This window comes from Dendrobates tinctorius, unplaced genomic scaffold (genome assembly GCF_039654945.1).
Source record: "Dendrobates tinctorius isolate UK_male_01 unplaced genomic scaffold, ASM3965494v1 ptg000004l, whole genome shotgun sequence".
Classification (NCBI taxonomy): domain Eukaryota; kingdom Metazoa; phylum Chordata; class Amphibia; order Anura; family Dendrobatidae; genus Dendrobates; species Dendrobates tinctorius.
The window spans coordinates 4,277,048-4,301,458 of record NW_027361672.1 but is presented as its reverse complement, the minus strand read 5'-3'; the positions used below and the strand labels follow the sequence as shown (position 1 = coordinate 4,301,458).

Sequence of the window (24,411 nt, the reverse complement as noted above, 5' to 3'; positions counted from 1 at the left end):
AAACCCAGTATGGACGGAATGGAAAAGGCCATTGGAAAAACCTTTTTATCGTCGCACCAACGGAAAAAAGCCTTCCAACACCTGTGGTAAATGCGGGAAGAGGCTGGCTTCCTGGCTTTGATCATCGTCTGAATCACTTGGCTGGAAAAACCTGATTCTCTTAGGATTGCGGCCTCAACGGCCATGCCGTTAAATTCAGAGACCGAGAATTCTCGTGGTAAAGGGGGCCTTGCGAGAGAAGATCCAGACGGTCTGGAAGTCTCCAGGGAACGTCCGCGAGCATGTTCACCAGTTCCGCATACCAAGGCAGTCTTGGCCAGTCTGGAGCCACAAGAATTACTGGAACACCTTCCGATTTTATCTTTTTGACCGCTCTTGGGATCAAGGCAAGAGGAGGAAAAAGATAAGGGAGTTGGAACTGGGACCACGGGATTACTAGGGCATCGCAAGCGACGGCTAGAGGGTCCCTGGACCTGGCTACGAAGCGCGGAACTTTGTGGTTCATCCGAGATGCCATGAGGTCGACGTCCGGAGAACCCCAGCGCTTGCATATCTGATCGAAGACTGAGGGATGGGGAGACCATTCGGCAGACGCTAGGCCTTGACGACTCAGAAAGTCGGCTGCCCAGTTTTCCATCCCTGGAATGTGAACAGCGGAGATTGCTGGGACGTAACGTTCCGCCCAGCGCAGAATCCTGGCCACTTCTGACATGACTTGGTGGCTGCGCGTGCCGCCCTGATGGTTTATGTACGCCACAGCCGTGGCGTTGTCCGACTGAATGCGGATCGGCTTGCCGACGAGAAGGGATTGCCAGCAAAGGGCCAGAAAGATCGCTCTGATCTCGAGCAGATTGATAGGAAGAAGAGCTTCCTGTGGGTTCCAGTGTCCTGGAGTCGTCCTCTGATGAAAAACCGCTCCCCAACCCAGGAGGCTGGCATCGGTGGTGATGACTTGCCACCGAAGCGGGAGGAAGGACCTCCCTTGGAGGACTGATGTAGACATCGTTCACCAAGTGAGGGCTTGCCTCACTTTGAGAGGGAGGAGAATGGGCCGGTCTAAGGACCTCGTCGTCTTGTCCCAGATTGAAAGGAGGGACAGCTGAAGAGGACGAAGGTGAAACTGTGCAAAGGGCACTGCTTCCAAGGAAGCTACCATCTTCCCCAGAACTTTCATGCAGAATCAAAGAGGAATGGGCGTTGGCCGTTTGAGGGCTCGAATCCCTTTGAACAGAGCCGCAAATTTTTCCCTCGGAAGAAACACCCAGGCCAGGTTCGTGTCGAACTCCATGCCTAAAAAGGTCAGACGCTGAGTGGGGCTGAGAACGGACTTTTCTTTGTTGACTAACCATCCGAGACGATCGAGAGTATCCAGGGTTATCTGAAGACTTAGGAGACCGTCTTGACGGGACGAGCCCTTGATTAAGAGATCGTCCAGATAAGGAATGATGAGAATCCCTCTGGATCGAAGGATGGCCATGACCGTCGCCATCACTTTCGTGAAAACACGGGGGGCAGAGGCTAGGCTGAAGGGAAGAGCCGTGAACTGGTAATGATTTTCCTGAATCGCAAACCTGAGATATTTCTGAAGCTGCAAGCAAACAGGGATGTGAAGATAGGCATCCCGTATGTCCACAGAACAGAGAAATTCTCCGGGCTCCATTGAGGCTATCACCGATCGAAGAGACTCCATTTTGAAGTGAAGAATCTTCACGTGGCGATTGAGCAATTTGAGGTCCAGGATTGGCCGCAGGGAGCCGTCTTTCTTCGGGACTACGAAGAGATTTGAGTAGAACCCTGAAAACCGTTCGTCTGAGGGAACGGGAACAATCACTCCGGCGGAAAGAAGGGAGGAGACAGCCTGAAAGAATCCTGGAATGTGGGACTGTTGTCTTGGAGGTCGAGACAGGAAAAAACGCCTGTCTGGCGGGGAAGAAAATTCGATCTTTTAACCGGATGCGATGATTTCCCTGACCAAGCGTCGTCGACAACCGACAGCCAAGCGTCCACGAAAAAGGAAAGTCTGCCTCCCACCCTGGAAAAACTTCCAGGTGGGGGTGCCCCATCACTTGGAGGCAAACCTACCGGAACGGGCACCTGAGGACCTGGAGTATTGTCCTCTAGATCTCAAGCGGGGAGCGGGCTTGTAAGAAGGTTTCTTCTGCTCTCGCTCCCTAGATGCGGAAGGACGCTCTTGCTGGACAGATCTCTCTGTGGACGAGAACGGGCGAAAAGGCCTAAAGGGCCGAAAACCCTTTCTATTAAAAAGGCGCCTTGGTCGAGACTGGGGGAGAGAAGTACTTTTACCCCCAGTGGCATCGGAAATTATTTGATCAAGCTTGGTCCCAAAGAGCCTAGAACCATGGAAGGGCAGATTGGTGAGCGATTTTTTTGAGGTGGTATCCGCGTTCCATGACTTTAACCAAAGAACTCGGCGTACAGCCACTATATTGCTGTTAGCCCTTGCTACGCAACCGGCCGCATCTAAGGAGGCGGCTAAAAGGTATTTACCCGCATGATTAATTTGATCTGCTAGATCTGCCAGCTCGTCCTAGGGAGCCGCCACTAAGATGCCTCTGCGAAGAATTTTTGCCCAAGCCGAAATGACTTTAGCCACCCAGGAGGAGGCGAAAATAGGGTAGAGGGAGGCCTCAAAGATAGACTTTGCCAAAGATTCTAACTGCCTGTCTGTTGGATCCTTAAGCGATGCACCATCTGGAAGGGACAGAACCGTCTTAGAGGCTATGCGAGAAACGGGAGGGTCCACTTCAGGGGCTTTGGTCCGTTTAGAAAGCAAATCAGCTTCAAATGGGTACAGAACATTTAAATACCTGCGGCCCGAAAAGCGTTGCTCAGGGTGCTCCCAATGTTTGGCTAGAGTAGTATCAAACTCGTTGTGGTTTGGAAAAGTTTTGGATGGAGGCCTTGATCGTTTAAATGGAACAGAACATTCCTGAGGAAGGGGCTTGTCCTGCTTAATCTCCAGGGTTTGGAAGATTGCTGAAAGAAGACTATCGACCATATTTCGTGTTTTAGACATGTCATCTGCTTCTGAACTAGATCCTGATTGTGGATCGTCATCTGACCTAAGGTCGTCCACTGAAGGAGATGGACACCTGGGTGAAGCAGACGGGCCTAGCGAACAGGAAGACGAGTCCGATAGGAGACGCTTCCTGGACATCCTACTCGGCCTGTCCCTCTGAAGGTCGCGGTCAGGAGCGGACGACTCGCCTTGAGAGGCGGTCGGAGCAGCGGTGGCTGTAGATAGCTGAGGCAAACGTTCTAGGACCTGGACCAGGGACTGAGAGACTTTGGTCAGATCGGAAACCGACTGAGACATAGCCATGGCCCATTCTGGGAGAGAGGAAGCGCCCTCATCACGGGAATCTGTGTGCTCCTGAGAGGCCGACATGGCTGAAGGACTGCAGGACGGGCAGAAAGGAGATGGCTGACCAGAAGCCCACTTCTTTTTACAGCGCGCACAGGCGTAATGAGTAGCGGTGGGCCTGAAACAGAGCTCCCCTGCAGGGTTGTGCATAAGGAAAACTGCGCTGAATGGCCGCGGGAATTGGGGAAGAACTGCGGAGGAGGGCTAATATTTCTGCAGCGAGCAGAGCCTACCTAGTTCCGGAGAGCAGCAGGAACGCTGAAGTGTCCCCCAAGCAGCGCAGAAAGGCAGGACCGAAAAAACAGGAAATGCCTGATGAGGTGAGCGGTGGGCGGAGCTTAGCGGCTGCGCCGCAATTGGAGCTGACATACAGGAAGAGAAAAAGGGGCCCTGTGATGGGCTAAAAAAGGCGCGAGGACGCGCTCTGAGAGCGGGAGCTGAAAACGAAAGTGAAAGTCGGTACCGCAGCCCCGTGATGGAATCGCCCAGGAAGGTGAAGAGAAGGCCTGTAAGGAGGTACTGTGCCCGCAGAGAAGCTTTGGAAAACCCTGCCCAGCTGTGACAACGGGGGGAGAAAACCCTGTATTCAGCCCTTTAATATATGTGGAGAGGCGCGCGGCTGGAGAGAGCGGCGCCCGTCAGGCAGGGAGAGGGGCGGGAGATTCTAACAGCCTGATGTGTTCGGCTGTCCATTTTCCCACCGATGTGCCTCTTGGTAATGCTGCGGGCTGGAGGGATCGTACAGGCACTTACCTGACGTCCCTGAAGAGGATGACCACAGGGGCCTCACAAGGGTAGTGGCAAGTCGCTGGCCGCTGTCCTCTGTACCCGCATCCTGCAGAAGATGACATTAACCTCTTGATGGCGAGGAAAATCTTGCGATCGCCGTCTTCCTCTCAGCCCTGTCTCGAGAGAGGGGTGAGGGGGATTTGGCAAGGACCAGCCACCTGTCCACATCCCATAGCACCAGAAGGTGATATGGAAAAAGTCCTGCCAGCGTACTGAGAGTTGCGATGTGGGATCAGCCACACTGCTCGCTCAGCCGCCTGATATGGGAAAGCAGGGTGAACTTCCACCCAGTTTCCCGACTTGAATCTGCAAAACAAAAGACAAAAAAAATTAAAAAGTTCCACTAGAACACCTAAAGGAAAGAAAGGTTAAAGCGGATCTGGGAAGATACCGGTCCGCCTCCTACAGACACTAAGCACAAACTGAGGTGCCTAGTGCCTGTCGGTGGGTGTATACTGCCGGGGAGGAGCTAATTTTCTTGTTTTGCATAGTGTCAGCCTCCTAGCAGCAGCAGCAGCAGCAGCATACACCCATGGTATTCTGTGTCCCCCAATAAGGCGATAAAGAAATATTTTTTTCTTCCACATTCCAAAAATTCCTTAAGCACCTAAAGGGTTAATAAACTTCTTGAATGTGGTTTTGAGCACCTTGAGGGGTGCAGTTTTTAGAACGCTGCCACTTATGGGTATTTTCTGTCATAAAGGCCCCTCAAAGTCACTTCAAATGTGGTGTGCCTAAGAAAAAAAAAATAAAATAAAGGGTTTAGCAAATTTTGTGGTAAAAATGAGAAATCGCTGGCCATCTTTCCTTAGAACTTCATAACAAAAAAAAAAAAAAAAAAAAAAAAAAGTTTAAAAAACTGTTCAGCTGTAAAGTAAACATGTGGGAAATGTTATTTATTAACTATTGTGTTATATGACTGATTTAAGGGCATAAAATTTCAAAGTTTGAAAATTGCTAACTTTTCAAAAATTTTGCCAAATTTCCATTGTTTTCATAAAAACGCAAGTTATATCAAATAAATTTTACCACTACCATGAAGTACAATGTGTCACGAAAAAATAATCTCAGAATCTGAGGGATCTATGGAAGGTGTTCTAGAGTTACAACCTCAAAGTGACAGTGGTCAGAATTGTCCTGGTCAGGTAGGTGAAAACAGACTTTTTTGGGGGTAAGGGGTTATAATCACCTTCCCACCTGCTTAGCTACATCTACAGCCTTCCCTGGCTCTATGAACCCAGAGCTGTCAAAGAAGAGGGGGGGTGGAGCAGAAGCCAAACAGATAGAAGGTGTATTTAAGGGATTGGCCCCACCATAAAGCACAAGGCGGCCGGACGTAGTATTATCAGTAACTCTGTGCTGACAGTCCCTTTAAGAACACACACCAAGGGAGAGACCTGTCAATTAGATGTAGCAGTGCTGGGAAGAGCTTGCTGGGGGCAGAGTCAGGCAATTGTTTCCGATAATGGTCCCTGGCTGGATTTTCAAAGTATATTTTCTTTTCTCAAAAAGTGACAGTGTGAAGGGGCCTGAGAAAGGTGTTAAAGGCAGACGCCCACATCCTGCTGCAAGTTTACCAGAAATAACAGGCATACTTTGACAAATTTATACTTACATCCATTGAATGTTGTTTTTAGATTTCTTTTTAATTAGATGAATGCCTTCCAATACATTAGTGATATCGTAAATTCTCCTTTTTTGCACCTTGAGGACTTCAGCAGCTCTATTCAAGTCCACAACACCATCAGAGGATTGACTAAGCAGCTGAATAAACTTCTTAGTCAAAAGGCCAAGTGAGGTGTCATATCTTGTTTTTTCCAGAGGTGATTTTGGAGCTAAAGCAGGAAAATTTAAAAAAAAAAATAAAAAAAAAAAAAAAAATTATGCATCATTTTGGCCAGCCTAAATATACAACCAACAGACCAAGAGGTAGGCTGTGCTACACAGACCAACAATTATGACATGGATACAAATCCAAGCAATCAACTCTTAAAGGGAACCAGTCACCTCCAGAAACTATTTACCTGCATATATAGCCTTAACTTGCAGATAAACTGTTTAGGTCATGTCTTGCTGACATACTGGATGAGTGGCTATAAGGAGAAAATGACTTATCCCTACAACCACTCCCAGTCATCAGGGCGGTGCAAGCAGCTGTTAGTATCACAGTTCATCACTACACAGGGAGGTGCTGTAATCATTCCCTTGTTCATTGACAGCCTGCTCTTTAGCACATGTGTGCTGTCAATCCATGTACATCAGAGCAATTACTGTATTGTCTTGAAGCAAGTGGCTGAAGGGAGAATATAACCATTTTCTCCCGGGAGCCATTGCTCCAGTAAGGCAACCAGGCCTGGTTTAATCACTACTCTCCAGAAGTACCTCTACATCAGGGGTGGGTAACCCAAGGCCCAGGTGCCATTTATAACCCATCATGACTTTGTCTGACCCCCCTGGCAGATTCCCGGAGACTGCGGTGCTTGGGACAGAAGCTCCGTTTTGACGGCTGCCAGTCCTTTAATTTCGTCTTCCTCTGAGAGCAGGTGCACACAGCGTTCACTACTGAATGCTACAGTGCACGTAATGAAAGATCATGTCCTCATGCTGGCCAGTGGCAGGATGTACTTTATAGGTGGAGTTAGAGCATGATGCACTCCCATTCCATAGTAGTAGACAGCAGCAGAATCTCCTGTGATGTCTACACCACAGTCACATCTCCTGTGAGATGTGCATTTACAGCAGTCTGTGTCTTATGTGAACTGTATACAGCAGTCTCGGTGTCTTAAGTTACGTATACTGCAGATCTCCTATTACTTGAGTTCTATGTTACATGAGCAGCGCTGAATTTCCAATTGTGAGACCTGCAGTGCAATATACATCTGTTCTATACTACTTACTGCTGCGAGTTCTTTACAAAACTTATCGCAAAGAGTCACCTGTGCTCCAGGCTGACCTAGAAAAGCAATTATAAGTAACATCATCCATATCACTTAACATCACAGCTGCACCAAAGAAAAGCCGTTCCAGCCAACACATTAGGGGTGAGTCAATTTTCCCAAATGTAGCAGAGTACTTTTCAAGTTGATAATTTTGTACGGCCCCTGAAGTATGGAATAAAGATCCAAAAAAATAAGTTTCTGGAGATTACCAGTTCCCTTTAAACAGTGACAAAAGCCAGTAAGTGTACGGAAACATTCTTGCCTAATTAGGCTAGGAACTCAAGTTTAATTAAACCCACTTTTTGGGCTGTCGGGACAGAAGACAGTGGCTCTTCCTTTGCCTTTTGGTGTTTTTAATCCTTCAGCGAGGTACTGTTGACTTCCATCTCCAAGTTCTAGTCGTCGCTTCGCCTAGAACACATGATAATACAGCTGTTAAGTATAAAGTGAAAATATTTTTAAACCAACTTACAGATAACTATAACAGCTGTACTACATAAGCACTGGAAGCCTTAATGTAACTAAGATTATGCTGAACACAACTAAACAAGGCTATGACCTACTTAATGCACATCTTTATCATGCACAGTGGACAATCCTTTTACTGAAAGCAGGAGACATCTGTTCATTTAGTAAACTGCTTCACTTTTATGCAGAGTCCCAAAACTGTACACAAAACTACAGCATTTTTTCACGCCCCAGATCCATGTTCCACACTCGTGTTATGACACGTATGAACAGTTGGCTCACAGAGAGTGGGCGCAGCCTGTCTGCACTACACTACAATATGGAGACTGGCTCACTGAAATACACAGAAACCTTAAAGGGTTTGTCCATGCCTAAATTGTCTACTTTAAAGTTTCGTAGTAGTAGGTATTCTAGGCAAAAAAAAAACACAAACTGCGCTTTTCTCGTGATGCCCGGGTCCAGCACAGAGTCCCCACTGGCGCTCTCAATGTGTTATCTGCATCACTGATGTCACCTTGAAAGCATTGCAACCAATAATGGGAGCTCAGCAGCTTTGCCTGAGCTGATTGAATGAGCAGTAGTGCTGAGCGAGTATGCTCGTCGCTCAGGTTTTCCCGAGTATGCTCAGGTGGTTTCCGAGTATTTGGATGTGCTCGGAGATTTAAAGTAGTTTCTGTTTCCACAGCTGCATGATTTACGGCTGCTAGACAGCCTTAATACATGTGAGGAATGCCCCAACAAACAGATAATCCCCACATGTATTCAGGCTGTCAAGTAGCTGCAAATCATGCAGCTGCGGCAACAGAAACTAAATCTCTGAGCACTTCCAAATACTTGGGAGACCACCCGAGCATGCTCGAGGAAACCCGAGCAATGAGCATACTCGCTCATCACTAATGAGCAGCTCAAAAACCGTGAGTTAAATGATTGTCTGCAGCGCTTCAGACAGATTGGAAGCAGCAGTGGCGACTCGGTGCTGAACCAGGGCAGGATATGTAAAGCCCAGGTTTTTTCTCTTTCTAACTGCTGGAAAAGATTTTAGGGAAAAAAACCTTTTCCGGAAAGAGGCCAACCCCTTTAACTTTATATTAAAGCGAAGGCAAATAGGGCTTTTTGAATTCAGCCATTTAATCTTACATTGAAGCCACACTTTCCGTTTAACAAATCAAGCACTAACTGGCCAACGTCAAACAAAAGGCACAAAGTGATAGCAATTCTAATGTCAGGAGCCAATGGTGACTATTTTACCCACCATCTGAAGCACTTAAGTGATTGTTCATTTGAGGAAAATCCACTAAAACCTGCAACATTAGTCATCTAACAAGTCAATGATCCAGAGGTGTGCCAAAATTTAGGCAAAGTGTCCTCTCTCATGACTTGCACAAAGTATATTATTGCATTTTAACCACTCTGATGAATACAAAATCATGATGTGACTTAAAGTGAGTGTCAGCACAGAATAACTGTTCAAACCAAATACAGGCGCTCGATACATCATGGCAGAACCAGTCAACTAAATGCACCTTTCCACCTGCTTATATTACCTCAGTCTCTACCCCCCCACCCTTTTTTTATTACCTCAGTCTCTACCCCCACCCTTTTTTTTTTTTTTTTTAATCAGACACATTTTTATTGAATTTTTCAATATGCAACAAAAGACAACACCCATCCAAACCCCCTCCTTGTTCCGGACCACATAGTAATTAGCAAGTATCTTATTGTAATAAACAATCCCTCTTGGGATCTCCTCTTTGAGTATTGTATTAAAGGGGATCTCACCCTTTTTATCCCCCATTAGCTGCCGGCATAGACATCGGGGGCTTATCTACAGCATTCTGTAATGCTGTAGATAAGCCCCCGATGTAACCTGAAAGAGAAGAAAAACACGTTATACGCACCGAGGTGGGCAGTCCGGTCCGATGGGTGTTGCGGCCCGGTCCGGCGCTTCCCTTCATGCGATGACGTCCTCTTCTCCCGTCCTGAAGTGGCTCCGGCGCATTGCTCTGCCCTGTTGAGGGCAGAGCAGAATTCTGCAGTGCGCAGGCACCAGACCTCTCCTGATGCCTGCGCACTGCAGGACTCTGCCCTCAACAGGGCAAAGCAGTGCGCCTGTGCCGGAGCCATTACAGGACGGGAGAAGAGGACGTCATCGCATGAAGAAGGGAGGCGCCGGACGGGACGGCGACACCCATCAGACCGGTCCGCCCGCCTCGGTGAGTATAATATAACGCGTTTTTCTTCTCTTTCAGGTTACATCGGGGGCTTATCTACAGCATTACAGAATGCTGTAGATAAGCCCCCGATGTCTATGCCGGCAGCTGCAAAGCCAAAAAAAAGGGTGACAGATTCCCTTTTCACAACAAATTTAAGCTGAATACAGCAATCTGTACACTCATGTGCAAATAAACACTATGAAAGTTAAGTCCCAAGTCTCCAAGTTCTTTAGTTTTCACCTGAAACAGGAAGGACATTATGGAAACAGATTTTATATGCATCACTCCAGGGATCAATCTTGCTCGAAACACGCAATATTATCCAGCACCCCCAAGTAAGGACACAATATCCAAGCCTTCCCTCACCCCTGTAATTGAGTTCATAGAGCCAGGGAAGGGTGGAAATAGATGGAACACAAGCAGGCAGGAAAGGGCATAAAAATGATTGACCCCATGATGCACTGAGCACGTGCACTTGGTTTGAAGTAGAGTCAATTATCCTGTGTCGACCAAGACCCTTTAACAGAAAAGGGGCATGGCCCAACAGGCAGCACCATGTACCAAAATTTAGGACAAGACAAATTGGTGATGTAAACGTAAAGGGAATCTGTCACCCCTTTTTTGAGATATCATATAATGATGTCATTCAATTGTGTGTCACATAAGGATTCTCTTAGTACTTTTGCTTCCCCCTGACCCCGCACCTTTCATGCATAAATACCTTTTTTTATATTGGTTCAGATGTATGTAAACTGCCGTGGTCCGGACCGATGGGCGGGGCTTATTCAACTGCTTCCCCCTCCATGTCTTGCTCTGCGCAAGAAGAAATGCATAGAGCAAGACAGGGAGGGGGGGGGGGGAAGCAGGTGAATAAGCCCCGCCCATCAGACCAAACCACGGCAGTTTACATACATCTGAACCAATATAAAAAAGGTATTTATGCATGAAAGGTGCAGGGTCAGGGGGAAGCAAAAGTACTAAGAGAATCCTTATGTGACAATTTAATGATCTCATTATATGATCTAAAAAAAATGGTGACAGATTCCCTTTAAATAGTCTAAAGCTGCACCACTTTGATAAATCTGGTGTATTTTAAAAGGGACTGTCAGCACAAAATGACTGTTCAAACCAGGGTGCGTGGCACCATCATGACGTGGCTACACCTTTAAGAGCACTTTGCAACCTGCTTGTTTTCCATCCATCTCTGCAGGTCTCTGGCTCTATAACGCCAGGGCTATCCAAGAGGACAGAGTGGAGACTGAGTGAAAACAAGCAGGAAGGAGGGTGTAGTTAAAGCTCCGCTGTGATGCAGCGAACACCTGTACTTTTTTGCAGTTTTTTATTGTACTTCAGTTTTAGCTCAGAAGTTTAAATAGGTCTTTAAACATGCTCACTTGGGGGATATTAAAGGGAATCTGTCACCCTATGACACTTTTCAGCTATTACTATGGGTATAAAGGTAATAGAAAGGTTAATCTAGTCTTACCTGTATGCCTCATAGTTGCTGTCTAGATGTGGAGAAAGTTTTTTTTTTGTTTTTTTTCATTATATTAATGATTTCTTCCAGGCCTGGAAGAAATCCCTGCCTCCGGTCTTTATTATACTATCACCCCCCTCCCATGCTTGTCACACTGACCTGGGATGTGCAGTTGTTGCTCTGGAATCCTGCGCATGCGCCCAGCGCTCGCCAGACGACCTGTACGACCTTCCTTCTATGGTCAGTGAATTCAGCATTCTTGTGCACACAAGCAAGCTGAATACACTGACCATAGGAAGAAGAAAAGGGTACAGATTATGAGCCCCCTGCACTCACTCGACATCGCCCAACTCTCCCATAAACACTTGGATGCTCACTGTGGTGCATGCACCTCAAAAACACTATTGTACCTGCTATATGGCGCCATGATCTTAAGATCAAGGTGCCTCCTGGCCAGATTAGTCAGTGATGCAAAAAGTACACGGCGTATGGTTTTGGTTATGTCAGATAATGTAAGAGTATGACTACCTCACATTTGAAGTCTGTTTGAGGGGTCTATATGGCTTAGGAGTACGAGCTTAGTCAAACGTTTTGCTTTAAAATGGGTTTGATTGGGAGGATGGCAAAGATCTGAGGTCATTTCTAGATTGTTAATTCCCTGGTCCATGGAGGTCAACTGCTAACATATGGTGAAACCATGACCAGCCACACATTCACAGCCCTGGCCAAAACAGTATTATAGTCTGGTCAAAATAATGCTCCTTGCGTGTGATGCACTAGGCACTGGAGACTGCACTTGGGCAAAGGGGATACTCTCCAACTTCCATATATAGCCTAATAAAAGCATACAATACAGATGGGGTGTCGCAGTGAGAACATCTCATTAAAGAGGTTGCCACTGCTTTATCATCCTTAGGATAGGTCAGAGGTCATCAACGTCCAATTGGTGGGACAACAGCTGTCAAACCCCAACCAATCAGCTATGTTGTGTCAGTGGCCAAAATTGCTCAATTGTAGAGTTGCTCCACCTTCTGAGAGCGGCCACGGCAAAGTACTGCACATCCGCCTCCTACCGATTGGAATAGGATGCAGATGTGCAGGACCAAGTCACAGCCATTATCAGAAGACTGAGCAGCTCCGCAATTGAGCTGCTGCTGGCAGCCACAGAACACCTAATGAGTGAGGGTGTCAGACCCCGACCAATCATTCTAAGTACAGGTCATCAATGATAAAGTAGTGGACAACCTCTTTAACCTCCACTACCAAAGCCTGTATTTCAAACACCACTACTGACAAAGTACCGGGGTTTTCCATTTTCACAAATCACATATTTGAAGTGCTTGAAAAACAAATTCAGCATTACACTCCCTGACAGAAGTTATGTCGCTTATCCATGTTATGTAAATAAAAGCTTATAACCTGACGTTAACTAAATTCATCCATTGGTTGTATAAATTATTCTTGTGAAAGCTGAAACCCTCCGAAATGTGGTTTAGGTTAAGAAAATAAATTTGCATCAATGCAGAAATATTGATCATTTAATGGACACAGAATGGTCAGATTTTGGCAAGACAAAAGTTGTCGCCTGGTCATATAATGCACCCAATCCTAGTTTACTTCCTCACCTGTGCTCAGTAAATGATCGGTTAACTAGTGGGTGTGTATAAAGAGAAACCCAGCACCCCAGACCTTCACTTGAGCTGCAACTTGAGCTATGACAACATGCCAAAAATCCACCCTGCGACCAAAGCCTGGATCATCAAGAGGCTGAAGACCAGATCCACTGCAGAGGTGGCTGGCACCTTTAATGTGTCTCAGCGTCAAGTACAAAGAATAAAAAAAAAAAAAAAAAGATTCGAAGAGACTGGAGATGTGTTTCACAAGCCCAGGTCCGGCAGACCCCGCAAGACAACTGCTCAGGAGGAACGTTTATTGGTTAGAAAATCCAAAGCAAGCCCCTCTTCCACTGCAGCAGAGCTCCAACAGGCCTGGTCACCTCAAGTTCCTGTGTCAACTAGAACAGGTTGTAGGATTCTGTCTCGAAATAAAATGGCCTCCATGGTCGAATCAGTGCCCAGAAGCCAGCACTAAACAAAAGGCAAATAAAAAACAGTGTGGCATTTGCAAAGTCCTACAGCCTGCTAAACAAATGGATGCTAGAAAAGTGGCAGAAGGTAGATTTCTCTGATGAATCTTCAGTAGAATGACACCACTGCCTCCGCAAATACTGCAGGAGACCTACTGGAGCCCGTATGGATCCAAAATAAACGCAGAAAACAGTTAAATTTGGTGGTGGAAAGATCATGGTCTGGGTTACATTCAGTATGGGGTTGTGCGAAACATTTGCAAGGTGGAAGGCAATATCAATAGCCTAAAATATCAAGAAGTATTAGCTACCTCATATTCCAAATCATAAAAAGGATCAAATTCTGCAGCAGGATGGTGCTCTCATACATCCATCTCTACAACAAAGTTCCTCCAGGCAAAAAAGATCAAGGTCTCAAGGACTGGCCAGCCCAGTCACCAGACATGAACATCATTGAGCATGTTTGGTGTAGGATGAAAGAGGAAGCTTGGAAGACAAAACCAAAGAATCTAGATGAACTCTGGGAGGCATGTACGACTGCATTCTTTGCTATTCCTGATGACTTCATTAATAAATTGTATGAATCATTGTTGAACCACATGGATGCAGTCATAGAATCGTAGAGTTGGAAGGGACCTCCTGGGCCATCTGGTTCAACCCCCTGCTCAAAGCAGGATTCGCTAAATCATCCCAGTCAGATGTCTGTCCAGCCTCTGTTTGAAGACTTCCATTGAAGGAGAACTCACCACTTCTCGTGGCAGCCTGTTCCACTCATTGATCACTCTGTCAAAAAGTTTTTTTCTAATATCTAATCTGTGTCTCCTCCCATTCAGTTTCATCCCATTGCTTCTAGTCTTTCCTTGCGCAAATGAGAATAAAGTTGATCCTTCTACAATGTGACAGCCCTTTAGATATTTGTAGACAGCTATTAAGTCTCCTCTCAGTCTTCTCTTTTGCAAACTAAACATTCCCAAATCCTGCAACCTTTCCTCATAAGACTGTGTTTGCAGACCGGTCGCAAATTCTGGTTGCTCTTTTCTGAACTTGCTCCAGTTTGTTGATATCTTTTTTAAAATGTGGTGCCAAAAACTGGACACAATATTCCAGATGAGGTCTGACCAAAGAGGAGTAGAGGGAAATAATGACTTCACGTGATCTAGACTGTATGCTTCTGTTAATACATCCTAGAATTGCATTTGCCTTTTTTGCTGCTGCATCACACTGTTGACTCATATTCAGTCTGTGATCTATTAGTATACCCAAGTCTTTTTCACATGTGCTGTTGCTTAGCCCTATTCCTCCCATTCTGTATATGCTTTTTTCATTTTTATTGCCCAGATGTAGTACTTTGCATTTTTCCATGTTAAAAACCATTCTGTTAGTTGCTGCCCACTTCTCCAGTTTATTTAAATCTTTTTGAATCCTCTCTCTCTCTTCTCTAGTATTAGCTATCCCTCCTAGCTTTGTGTCATCAGCAAATTTAATCAGTTCACCCTCAATTCCTTCATCTAAATCGTTGATAAAGATGTTGAACAATACAGGGCCCAGGACAGAGCCCTGTGGTACCCCACTTGAGACATTCTTCCAACTGGATGTGCAGCCATTTACGGCCACTCTTTGGGTCCGATCACTAAGCCAGTTATGAATCCACCTAACAGTTGCCTTGTCCATTCCATACTTAGTCATTTTTTCAATAAGGATTGTATGAGATACTTTGTCAAATGCTTTGCTGAAGTCAAGATATACTATATCTACAGTATTTTCTTGATCCACCCAATCAGTGATTCCATCATAGAAGGAAATTAAGTTAGTCTGACATGACTTATTAGTTACAAACCCATGCTGACTGTTTAATCACTTCATTCTTGTCCAGGTACTTACATACATGTTGTTTAATAATTTGTTCAAAGATCTTTCCTGGTATAGAAGTCAGACTCACCGGCCTATAGTTGCCTGGGTCCACCTTCTTCCCCTTTTTGAAGATAGGAACAACATTTGCTCTTCTCCAGTCTTCTGGGACTTCTCCTGTTCTCCAAGAATTTTCAAAGATTATGGAGAGGGGTTCAAAAATTTCTTCTGCTATCTCCTTCAGTACTGTGGAGTGTAATTCATCTGGACCTGGAGACTTGAATTCATTTAGGTTAGCTAAGTGATTCCTCACTATCTTTCTGTTTATAGATATCCTGGATTCTTCTATTCCCTTAATAGGACAGTGAAGAACCGTTGATGTTACATTTCCTTTCTGAGAGAAAACAGATGCAAAATAGGAATTTAAAAGTTCGGCCTTCTCAACATCCTGTCTTACCATTTTATCATTTTCATCCTGTAAAAATCCTATAGCATCTTTGACTTTTCTTTTACTTTTGACATATCCCCAAAATCCTTTATTATTGCTTTTGACATCTCTTGCAAGCCTCAATTCATTGTCAGCTTTAGTACTCTGATTTGTGCCCTGCAGGTTCTGCAGACAGCATTATATTCTTCTTTAGAAATGCCTCCCTCTTTCCATTTTATAAACAGTTCTTTCTTCCTTTTTAGCATGTGCTTAAGTTCTATGTTCATCCATCCTGGCTTCCTTAAATGCTTCCTATTCTTCCCTCTTTTAGGAATTGTTAACAATTGTGCTTTGAGAATTTCATTTTTCAAGATTTCCCATCCTTCCTGGACATTTTTGTCTTTAAGGATATCCAGCCATTAGATCCCTCCAATTCTTTCTGAATCCCTTAAAATCCGCCTTGCTGAAATCTAACCTTGACGTTTGAGTCTTCACAGGTCTTCCTCCTCTAGTTATCCAAAATTCTAAAATAGCATGGTCGCTCCCTCCTAGGGTCCAGCCACTTTTACCTCCTCAACCATTTCCTCCCTGTTTATAAGGATTAAGATTAAATCCAAAAGGTAGCAGTTGCTCTTGTTTTCTCCCCTACCTTTTGGAAGATAACGTCAGCAAGAGAGGATAAGAATTTCCTTGACCTGTTAGTTTTGCCTGAGAGAGATTCCCAACAAATGTCTGGATAGTTGAAATCTCCCATGACAACTATGTCATTTTTTGGAGAACTTGGCCATTTGATGCATAAAGAGATCATCCATATCTTCAGCTTGCACAGGCAGCCTGTAGTAAATGCCTACATTGGTGTCCTTTCCATCGTTCTTTCCTTGTATTCTTACCCAGTTTCCACAGAACTCCCAGTCTCTGAAGCTTCAATCTCTGTGCAGATATACGCGTTTCTAACATACAATGCGACACCTCCTCCTCGTTTATCAAGTCTGTTTCTTGCAAATAAGTTGTATCCTTCTAGTCTTGTATTCCAATCATGTGTATTGTCCCACCAAGTTTGTGATTCCAATGACATATTTCTTTTCCTGTGTTAGTAGTTCCAATTCTCCTTGTTTGTTGCCCATGCTTTGTGCATTAGTATAGAAACATTTTAGTTTGCGATTGGTTTCTCTTTCTCCAATATTTGTATTAATTAGATTCTTTTGTCTTTGTTCTTCCTTTCCACTTCTAATAGCAGAGTTCTCAATAGCATTTGTCAGATGTATGGCTTTTTACTGGCTTTTTGCTTCCCTTCCCATGTTGTTCTAGTTTAAAGCTCTCCTTACAAGTGTAGCAAGACGACTTCCAAATACATGTTTTCCTGTCTTCGCAAGGTGCACCCCATCTCTAACAAGTAGTCCATCGTAAAGGTAATTCACTCCGTGATCCAGAAATCCAAATCGTTGCTGATGGCACCATCGACGTAGCCAGTTGTTCACCTGCAGAATCTTATTCCACCTCCTTGTTCCATGGCCATCCACTTCAAGCTCATGTAAGTCACACAAAATATTAAATATGACTAATAGCATCACAACTTCATTCACCAATGTTATGCAAAATATATTTGTATTTTAACCCCTTAATTTCCAATGACATCTCCCCTGCTTTGATGAGGGCTCCGGCGCTGAGCCCGCATCAAAGCCGGGCCATGTCAGCTGTTATGAACAGCTGACATGTGCCCGCAATAGGTGCAAGCGAAAACGCCGCCCGCGCCTATTAACTAGTTAAATCCCGCTGTCAAAGCTGACAGCGGGCATTTAAATAGCATTTCCGGCTGCCGGGCCGGAAATGACGTCATCGCCGACCCCCGTCACATGATCGGGGGTCGGCGTCATGTTGCCTGGACAACATGGTTGTCCAGGCATATGGCTTTCAGCGCCACCCGGTGGTCGGCGCTGAAAGCACAGCAGTAAATCTGCTACATATGGGTGATCTGCTCATCGGCCATATGTAGCAGAGCCGATCAGGTTGCGCATGCTTCTAGCCTCCTATGGAGGCTATTGAAGCATGCCAAAAGTTTAAAATTAAAAAAAAAATTAAAAACCTAAAAGTTCAAGTCACCCCCCTTTCGCCCCAATCAAAATAAAACAGGAAAAAAAAAAAATCTCACATATTAGGTATCGCAGCGTTCCGAATCGCCTGATCAATAAAACAAAAAAAACATTAACCCGATCGCTAAACGGCGTAGCGAGAAAAAAATTCAAAATGCCAGAATTACTTTTTTTTGGTCGCCAAGAATTGCATTAAAATGCAATAACTGGCGATCAAAAGAACGTATCTGCACAAATGTGGTATCATTAAAAACGTCAGCCCGGCACAGAAAAAATATACCCTCACCCGACCCCAGATCATGAAAAATGGAGACGCTACGGGTCTCGGAAAATTGCGCAATTTTTTTTTTTTTTTTAGCAAACTTTGGAATTTTTTTTCACTTAGATAAAAGAGGACATAGACATGTTTGGTGTCTATGAACTCGTAATGACCTGGAGAATCATAATGGCAGGCCAGATTTAGCATCTAGTGAACCTAGCAAAAAAGCCAAGCAAAACAAGTGTGGGATTGCACTTTTTTGGCAATTTCACCGCACTTGGAATTTTTCTCCCGTTTGAGTACACAACATATTAAAACCAATGGTTTTATTTAAAAGTACAACGCGTCCCGCAAAAAATAAGCCCTCACATGGCCATATAGACGGAAAAATAAAAAAAAGTTATGGCTCTAGAAAGAAGGGGAGGGAAAAATGACAATGCAAAACCAAAAATACCCCTGGTCGTTAAGGGGTTAAGTTAATTTGTTTGAATATCACATTACTTTGTGGCTGACAAAACTTTTGTCTTGCCAAAATCTAACCATTCTGTGTCCATTAAATGATCAATATTTCTGCTTTGATGCCAATTTATTTTCTTAACCTAAAACACATTTCAGAGGGTTTCAGCTTTCAAAAGAATAGTTTATACAACCAATGGATGAATTTAACGTCAGGTTATACGTTTTTATTTACATAACATGGATAAGCGACATAACTTAGGTCAGGGAGTGTACTCACCAATGGGGGCTCCAGCAGCACCTCTCAACATGGCTGCAATGATAAAATCTCATCTGCTGCAAAAAATCACTGAGCTCAGTGATCTCATAGCATCTACCTCAGCATCATCTCAGAGCTTAGTCAGCAAGGATCGACGGATAGCGAAGGCCTCTTTCATGAGCTCATATCCAGTCTGCGACCATGGGAGCTACACTGGTTCCATAACATTTTTATATAGCAGTTACAGAACAGCATGGCTGTCTCTAAGGGTCCCGTTACACTAAACGATACGACCTTGTCAGGATCGCTGGTGCCTCGCTACATGATCGTTGCTGAGCTGTCAAACAGGCAGATTTCACCAGCGAACAGGACCAGCGAGGACGCTGGTATCCAAGGTAAATATCGGGTAACTAAGCAAGCGCATTACTTAGTTACCCGCTGTGTACCTTGGATACCTGCGTGCTCGCACTGGGAGCTGGTATCCAAGGTAAATATCGGGTAACTAAGCAAGCGCGTTACTTAGTTACCCGCTGTGTACCTTGGATACCTGCGTGCTCGCACTGGGAGCTGGTATCCAAGGTAAATATCGGGTAACTAAGCGCATGTCACTTAGTTACCCGCTGTGTACCTTGGATACCAGCTCCCAGCGCAAGCACGCGGGTATCCAAGGTACACAGGGGGTAACTAAGCGCCGCGCGCGCACGCTTAGTTACCCGATATTTACCTTGGATACCAGCTCCCAGCGTCTGCTTACAGCGCTGGGAGCGCCCTGATCGTTGCTCTCCCGCTGCCACACGCGATGCGTGCTGGCCAGCGGGAGACCAACGATCAAAGAAAATGGCACAGGACATTAAAGCACGATCAGCGATACCCGGCGGGGGGGGGCTCAGTCGCTGATGTGTCTCACACCGCGAGATCGCTGTTGCATCACAATCAGCTATCTCGCTAGCGTTCTCGCTGTGTGCGACTGGGCTGCGGGAAATCCGCGAGAAATCCGCATGCGTAATTCCCGTGGAAAAACTAGCATTTTGCAAGCGTAGTTTGCAGAAAGCTAGCATTTTCCAAGCAATCTGTAGCACCACTTGGAAAACTGATTGACAGGTTGGTCACACTCGTCAAACACCGTGTTTGACTAGTGTGACCAACTTTTTACTATTGAGGCTGCCTATGCAACATCAGTAGTAAAAGATATGTTAAAAATAATTTAAAAAAAAAAAATTGCGATATTCTCACCTTCCGGCGGCCGCAGCCTTCCCAATCCTTGCGGTGCTCCCGGCAAGTCCCGTTCCCAGCGATGCCTTGTGACAATGACCCCAGGTGACGTAGCATCTCGCAAGACCGCTACGTCATCACAGGTCATTGTCGCAAGGCATCACTGGGAATGGGAGTTGCCGGGAGCATCGTGAGGATTGGGAAGGCTGCGGCAGCCGCCAGAAGGTGAGACTATCACGATTTTTTATTTTAAATCTATTTTTTACAGGGATATGGTACCCAGGGCCTGGAGGAGTCAACTCTCCTCCAAACCCTGGGTACCATCCGCACATTTTCCGCTTACTTTGCACATGGTGGCCTTAGCCACATGCGGAAAGTAAGCAGAACAATGCATTCCTATGTGTGCGGAATCCCCACGATTCAGCAAAAACAATGAGCATGCTGCATATTTTTCCGCGATGCGATTCCGCCACAGAAAAATAGGCAGCATTAGCACAGCATGTGCGAAATGCCATTGAACTCAATGGGTTGCTTATTTAATGCCTTTTTGTGGCAAAAAAACGCAGCAAAAACGCATAAAATACGTGGGAATTCCACACGTGGGAACATGGCCTAAAAGTTGACCCTCAGCACCACCTCTAGAGCATGAACAGACTTATTCCAACCTCAGCCGTTAAATACCGAGATGGGAAGAACCCAGTAAAGCATCTGATGAAAATCCCTTAAAATCTAGGCTGTAGGTAGAGTTCTTATTTAGCAACACCATAAAGAATAAGTACTAGGTAGGTTGTGACGATCTCCTAGGCATTGTTTCATGGTCACCATCGCAGGCTGACCTGCGCCTGCAAGCACCTGGTGATCCCTACACAAAAGACTAAATAGGGAGCAGCATTGAGTTAAGTGCTTCCAATAAAGTCTATGGTAAGAGTATGTGCACACGTTGCAGATTGTGTTGCGGATTTTGCTAAATCTGCAGGTAAAATGACCTGCGTTTTACCTGCGGAATAAGTGCAGATTTTGTGCGGATTTCACCTGCGTATTCCTATAACGGAGCAGGTGTAAAACACTGCGGAATCTGCACTAAGAATTGACATGCTGCGGAAATGAACCTGCAGCGTTTATGCTGCGGATTTTCCCGCGGCATGTGCACAGCGTTTTTTTTATCTTACATAGGATAGAATAGTACTGTACAACGCAAGAGAATCTGCTGCGGATCCGCAGGGCAAAATCCGCAGCAGAATCCGAAACGTATGCACAGGTTACACATTGGTGGTCAATAGAGATCAAGCAGATCAGGCACATAATAGTGTGCAGTGCCTAATCTGAGCAGGCTGCAGGCGCAAGATATACAATGAGGGGCTGCGTCTTCAAGATATGCGCCTCTTGCTCCTAAGGCCAAGTTCACACACACAAAAAGGGATGAATTTTAATCTGTATTGTCATCCACATGCATTACAAAGACCAAATACAGTTTCCTATGTATCAGTAAAAACCATGTCATACAGATTATCCATAGGGATCTGATCGTTTTTGTGTACAGACTTGAATACGTGAGTCTCATCCTAAATAAAGAGAATAAGGAAACTGATTTTTATCACACACATTTTGTCTGTAAAAAAATTCATATAAACAGCCCTATAAATAACGTCTGTGTGATGTCTGTTTCTTCCAGACAGCAGAAAATACACTCATGTGAACAGTGCCTGAGCCACAGTACAGCTGACCCATGACAACTATGCTGTATGAGGATGACTGGCACAGCCACGATAATACAGCCCGGCCCGGGTAGAGGCCAGCCAGCCACACACAGCCCGGTTCCGGGTAGAGGCCAGCCACACACACACACACACACACACAGCCCGGTTCCGGGTAGAGGCCAGCCACACACACACAGCCCGGCCCGGGTAGAGGCCAGCCACACACACACACACACACCCCGGCCCGGGTAGAGGCCGGCCAGCCACACACACCCCGGCCCGGGTAGAGGCCGGCCAGCCACACACACCCCGGCCCGGGTAGAGGCCGGCCAGCCACACACACCCCGGCCCGGGTAGAGGCCGGCCAGCCACACACACCCCGGCCCGGGTAGAGGCCGGCCAGCCCCACACACCCCGGCCCGGGTAGAGGCCGGCCAGCCCCACACACCCCGGCCCGGGTAGAGGCCGGCCAGCCCCACACACCCCGGCCCGGGTAGAGGCCGGCCCCACACACACACACACACACCCCGGCCCGGGTAGAGGCCGGCCCCACACACACACACACAGCCCGGCCCGGGTAGAGGCCAGCCCCACACACACACACACAGCCCGGCCCGGGTAGAGGCCAGCCCCACACACACACACACACAGCCCGGCCCGGGTAGAGGCCAGCCCCACACACACACACACACAGCCCGGCCCGGGTAGAGGCCAGCCCCACACACACACACACACACAGCCCGGCCCGGGTAGAGGCCAGCCCCACACACACACACACACAGCCCGGCCCGGGTAGAGGCCAGCCCCACACACACACACAGCCCGGCCCGGGTAGAGGCCAGCCCCACACACACACAGCCCGGCCCGGGTAGAGGCCAGCCCCACACACACACACACAGCCCGGGTAGAGGCCAGCCCCACACACACACACACAGCCCGGCCCGGGTAGAGGCCAGCCCCACACACACACACACAGCCCGGCCCGGGTAGAGGCCAGCCCCACACACACACACAGCCCGGCCCGGGTAGAGGCCAGCCCCACACACACACACAGCCCGGCCCGGGTAGAGGCCAGCCCCACACACACACACAGCCCGGCCCGGGTAGAGGCCAGCCCCACACACACACACAGCCCGGGTAGAGGCCAGCCCCACACACACACACAGCCCGGCCCGGGTAGAGGCCAGCCCCACACACACACACAGCCCGGGTAGAGGCCAGCCCCACACACACACAGCCCGGCCCAGGTAGAGGCCAGCCCCACACACACAGCCCGGCCCAGGTAGAGGCCAGCCCCACACACACAGCCCGGCCCAGGTAGAGGCCAGCCCCACACACACAGCCCGGCCCAGGTAGAGGCCAGCCCCACACACACAGCCCGGCCCAGGTAGAGGCCAGCCCCACACACACAGCCCGGCCCAGGTAGAGGCCAGCCCCACACACACAGCCCGGCCCAGGTAGAGGCCAGCCCCACACACACAGCCCGGCCCAGGTAGAGGCCAGCCCCACACACACAGCCCGGCCCAGGTAGAGGCCAGCCCCACACACACAGCCCGGCCCAGGTAGAGGCCAGCCCCACACACACAGCCCGGCCCAGGTAGAGGCCAGCCCCACACACACAGCCTGGCCCAGGTAGAGGCCAGCCCCACACACACAGCCTGGCCCAGGTAGAGGCCAGCCACACACACACAGCCTGGCCCAGGTAGAGGCCAGCCACACACACACAGCCCGGCCCAGGTAGAGGCCAGCCACACACACACAGCCTGGCCCAGGTAGAGGCCAGCCCCACACACACAGCCTGGCCCAGGTAGAGGCCAGCCCCACACACACAGCCTGGCCCAGGTAGAGGCCAGCCCCACACACACAGCCCGGCCCAGGTAGAGGCCAGCCACACACACACAGCCCGGCCCAGGTAGAGGCCAGCCCCACACACACAGCCTGGCCCAGGTAGAGGCCAGCCCCACACACACACAGCCTGGCATACAATGCTGTACCCCCTCCTCCCAGTGACAGATGCCAACCCGCTAATACACAGGTGACCTTTCCCCTGCCCCCTCCATCCGGGGCGTCCCGCTGGCCTGCTGCAGGAGATCCCACCTATGCCGTGTGTGCATGGCGCCCCCCGTGTACCTGGCACTCGTCACAGCAGACACTGCACACACTCAGGAGGGTGGGGGATGGGGCACCATTACCGGAGGGCGCCCTGGTGCAGGCTGCAGTAGGCCGGCTCTGGCGGCGGGTCCATGCGGGGTGGAGTAGATGAAGCTGGCCGCTGCTGGCTGCTCCGGAGCGCACAGTCCGTGCGGGGGATGGTGCACCGGGCCGGGGGAGGACAGGACGTGCAGGTATCCGCCGCCTCCTGCACCAACCACAGCGCCGCCCCCGGCCACGAAGCCCCCGGAGAAGCTGGAGCATTTGTCGGGGAGCAGCAGCTGGTCGTGCCCGAGGTGGCTTCCCTTTCTCATGGTACGGAGCCGCCGCCTCCTCCGCTCTCCTCCTTGTGACCCCAGTAATCCGCACTGCCCGGCCTGCACCCTGGAAATAGCCGGGGCTGTAGTTAGAGCAGGTCCCCTCGGTGCTGAGGCGAGCTCGCCGGAGGGCTATCGAGCACCGGGGGAGGCAGATGGAGGCGGATTGTACGGCTGTGTGTGCTAGGGCCCCGGCTCCGACCTCCCTGCCACCGCCGCGGCTGAAAAATGGCTCCAGGAAGCTGACAATGAATGAAGGGATGCGGTTTACGCGCGAAGGTCCTCCCGCGAAACTCAGATTTCCCGCCGTCTTTTTCAAATTGGATTTGCATATCCCC

At 47.9% G+C, this 24,411-nt stretch overlaps 1 protein-coding gene across 1 annotated transcript in view; it reads right to left on the bottom strand.

Moving 5' to 3' along the window:
- E2F3 (E2F transcription factor 3) overlaps nt 1–24,345 on the bottom strand; it is a 53,208-nt gene extending 28,863 nt beyond the window's left edge. The window contains exons 1-3 of the mRNA XM_073566111.1: nt 23,798–24,345; nt 7,413–7,524; nt 5,790–6,009 (exon numbers count right to left, since the gene is read on the bottom strand). Of these exons, the coding sequence (XP_073422212.1) occupies nt 5,790–6,009; nt 7,413–7,524; nt 23,798–24,070 (605 nt within the window). The 5' untranslated portion in view covers nt 24,071–24,345. The remainder of the gene's footprint in view (nt 1–5,789; nt 6,010–7,412; nt 7,525–23,797) is intronic.
- Between the last annotated feature and the right edge of the window lie 66 nt (nt 24,346–24,411).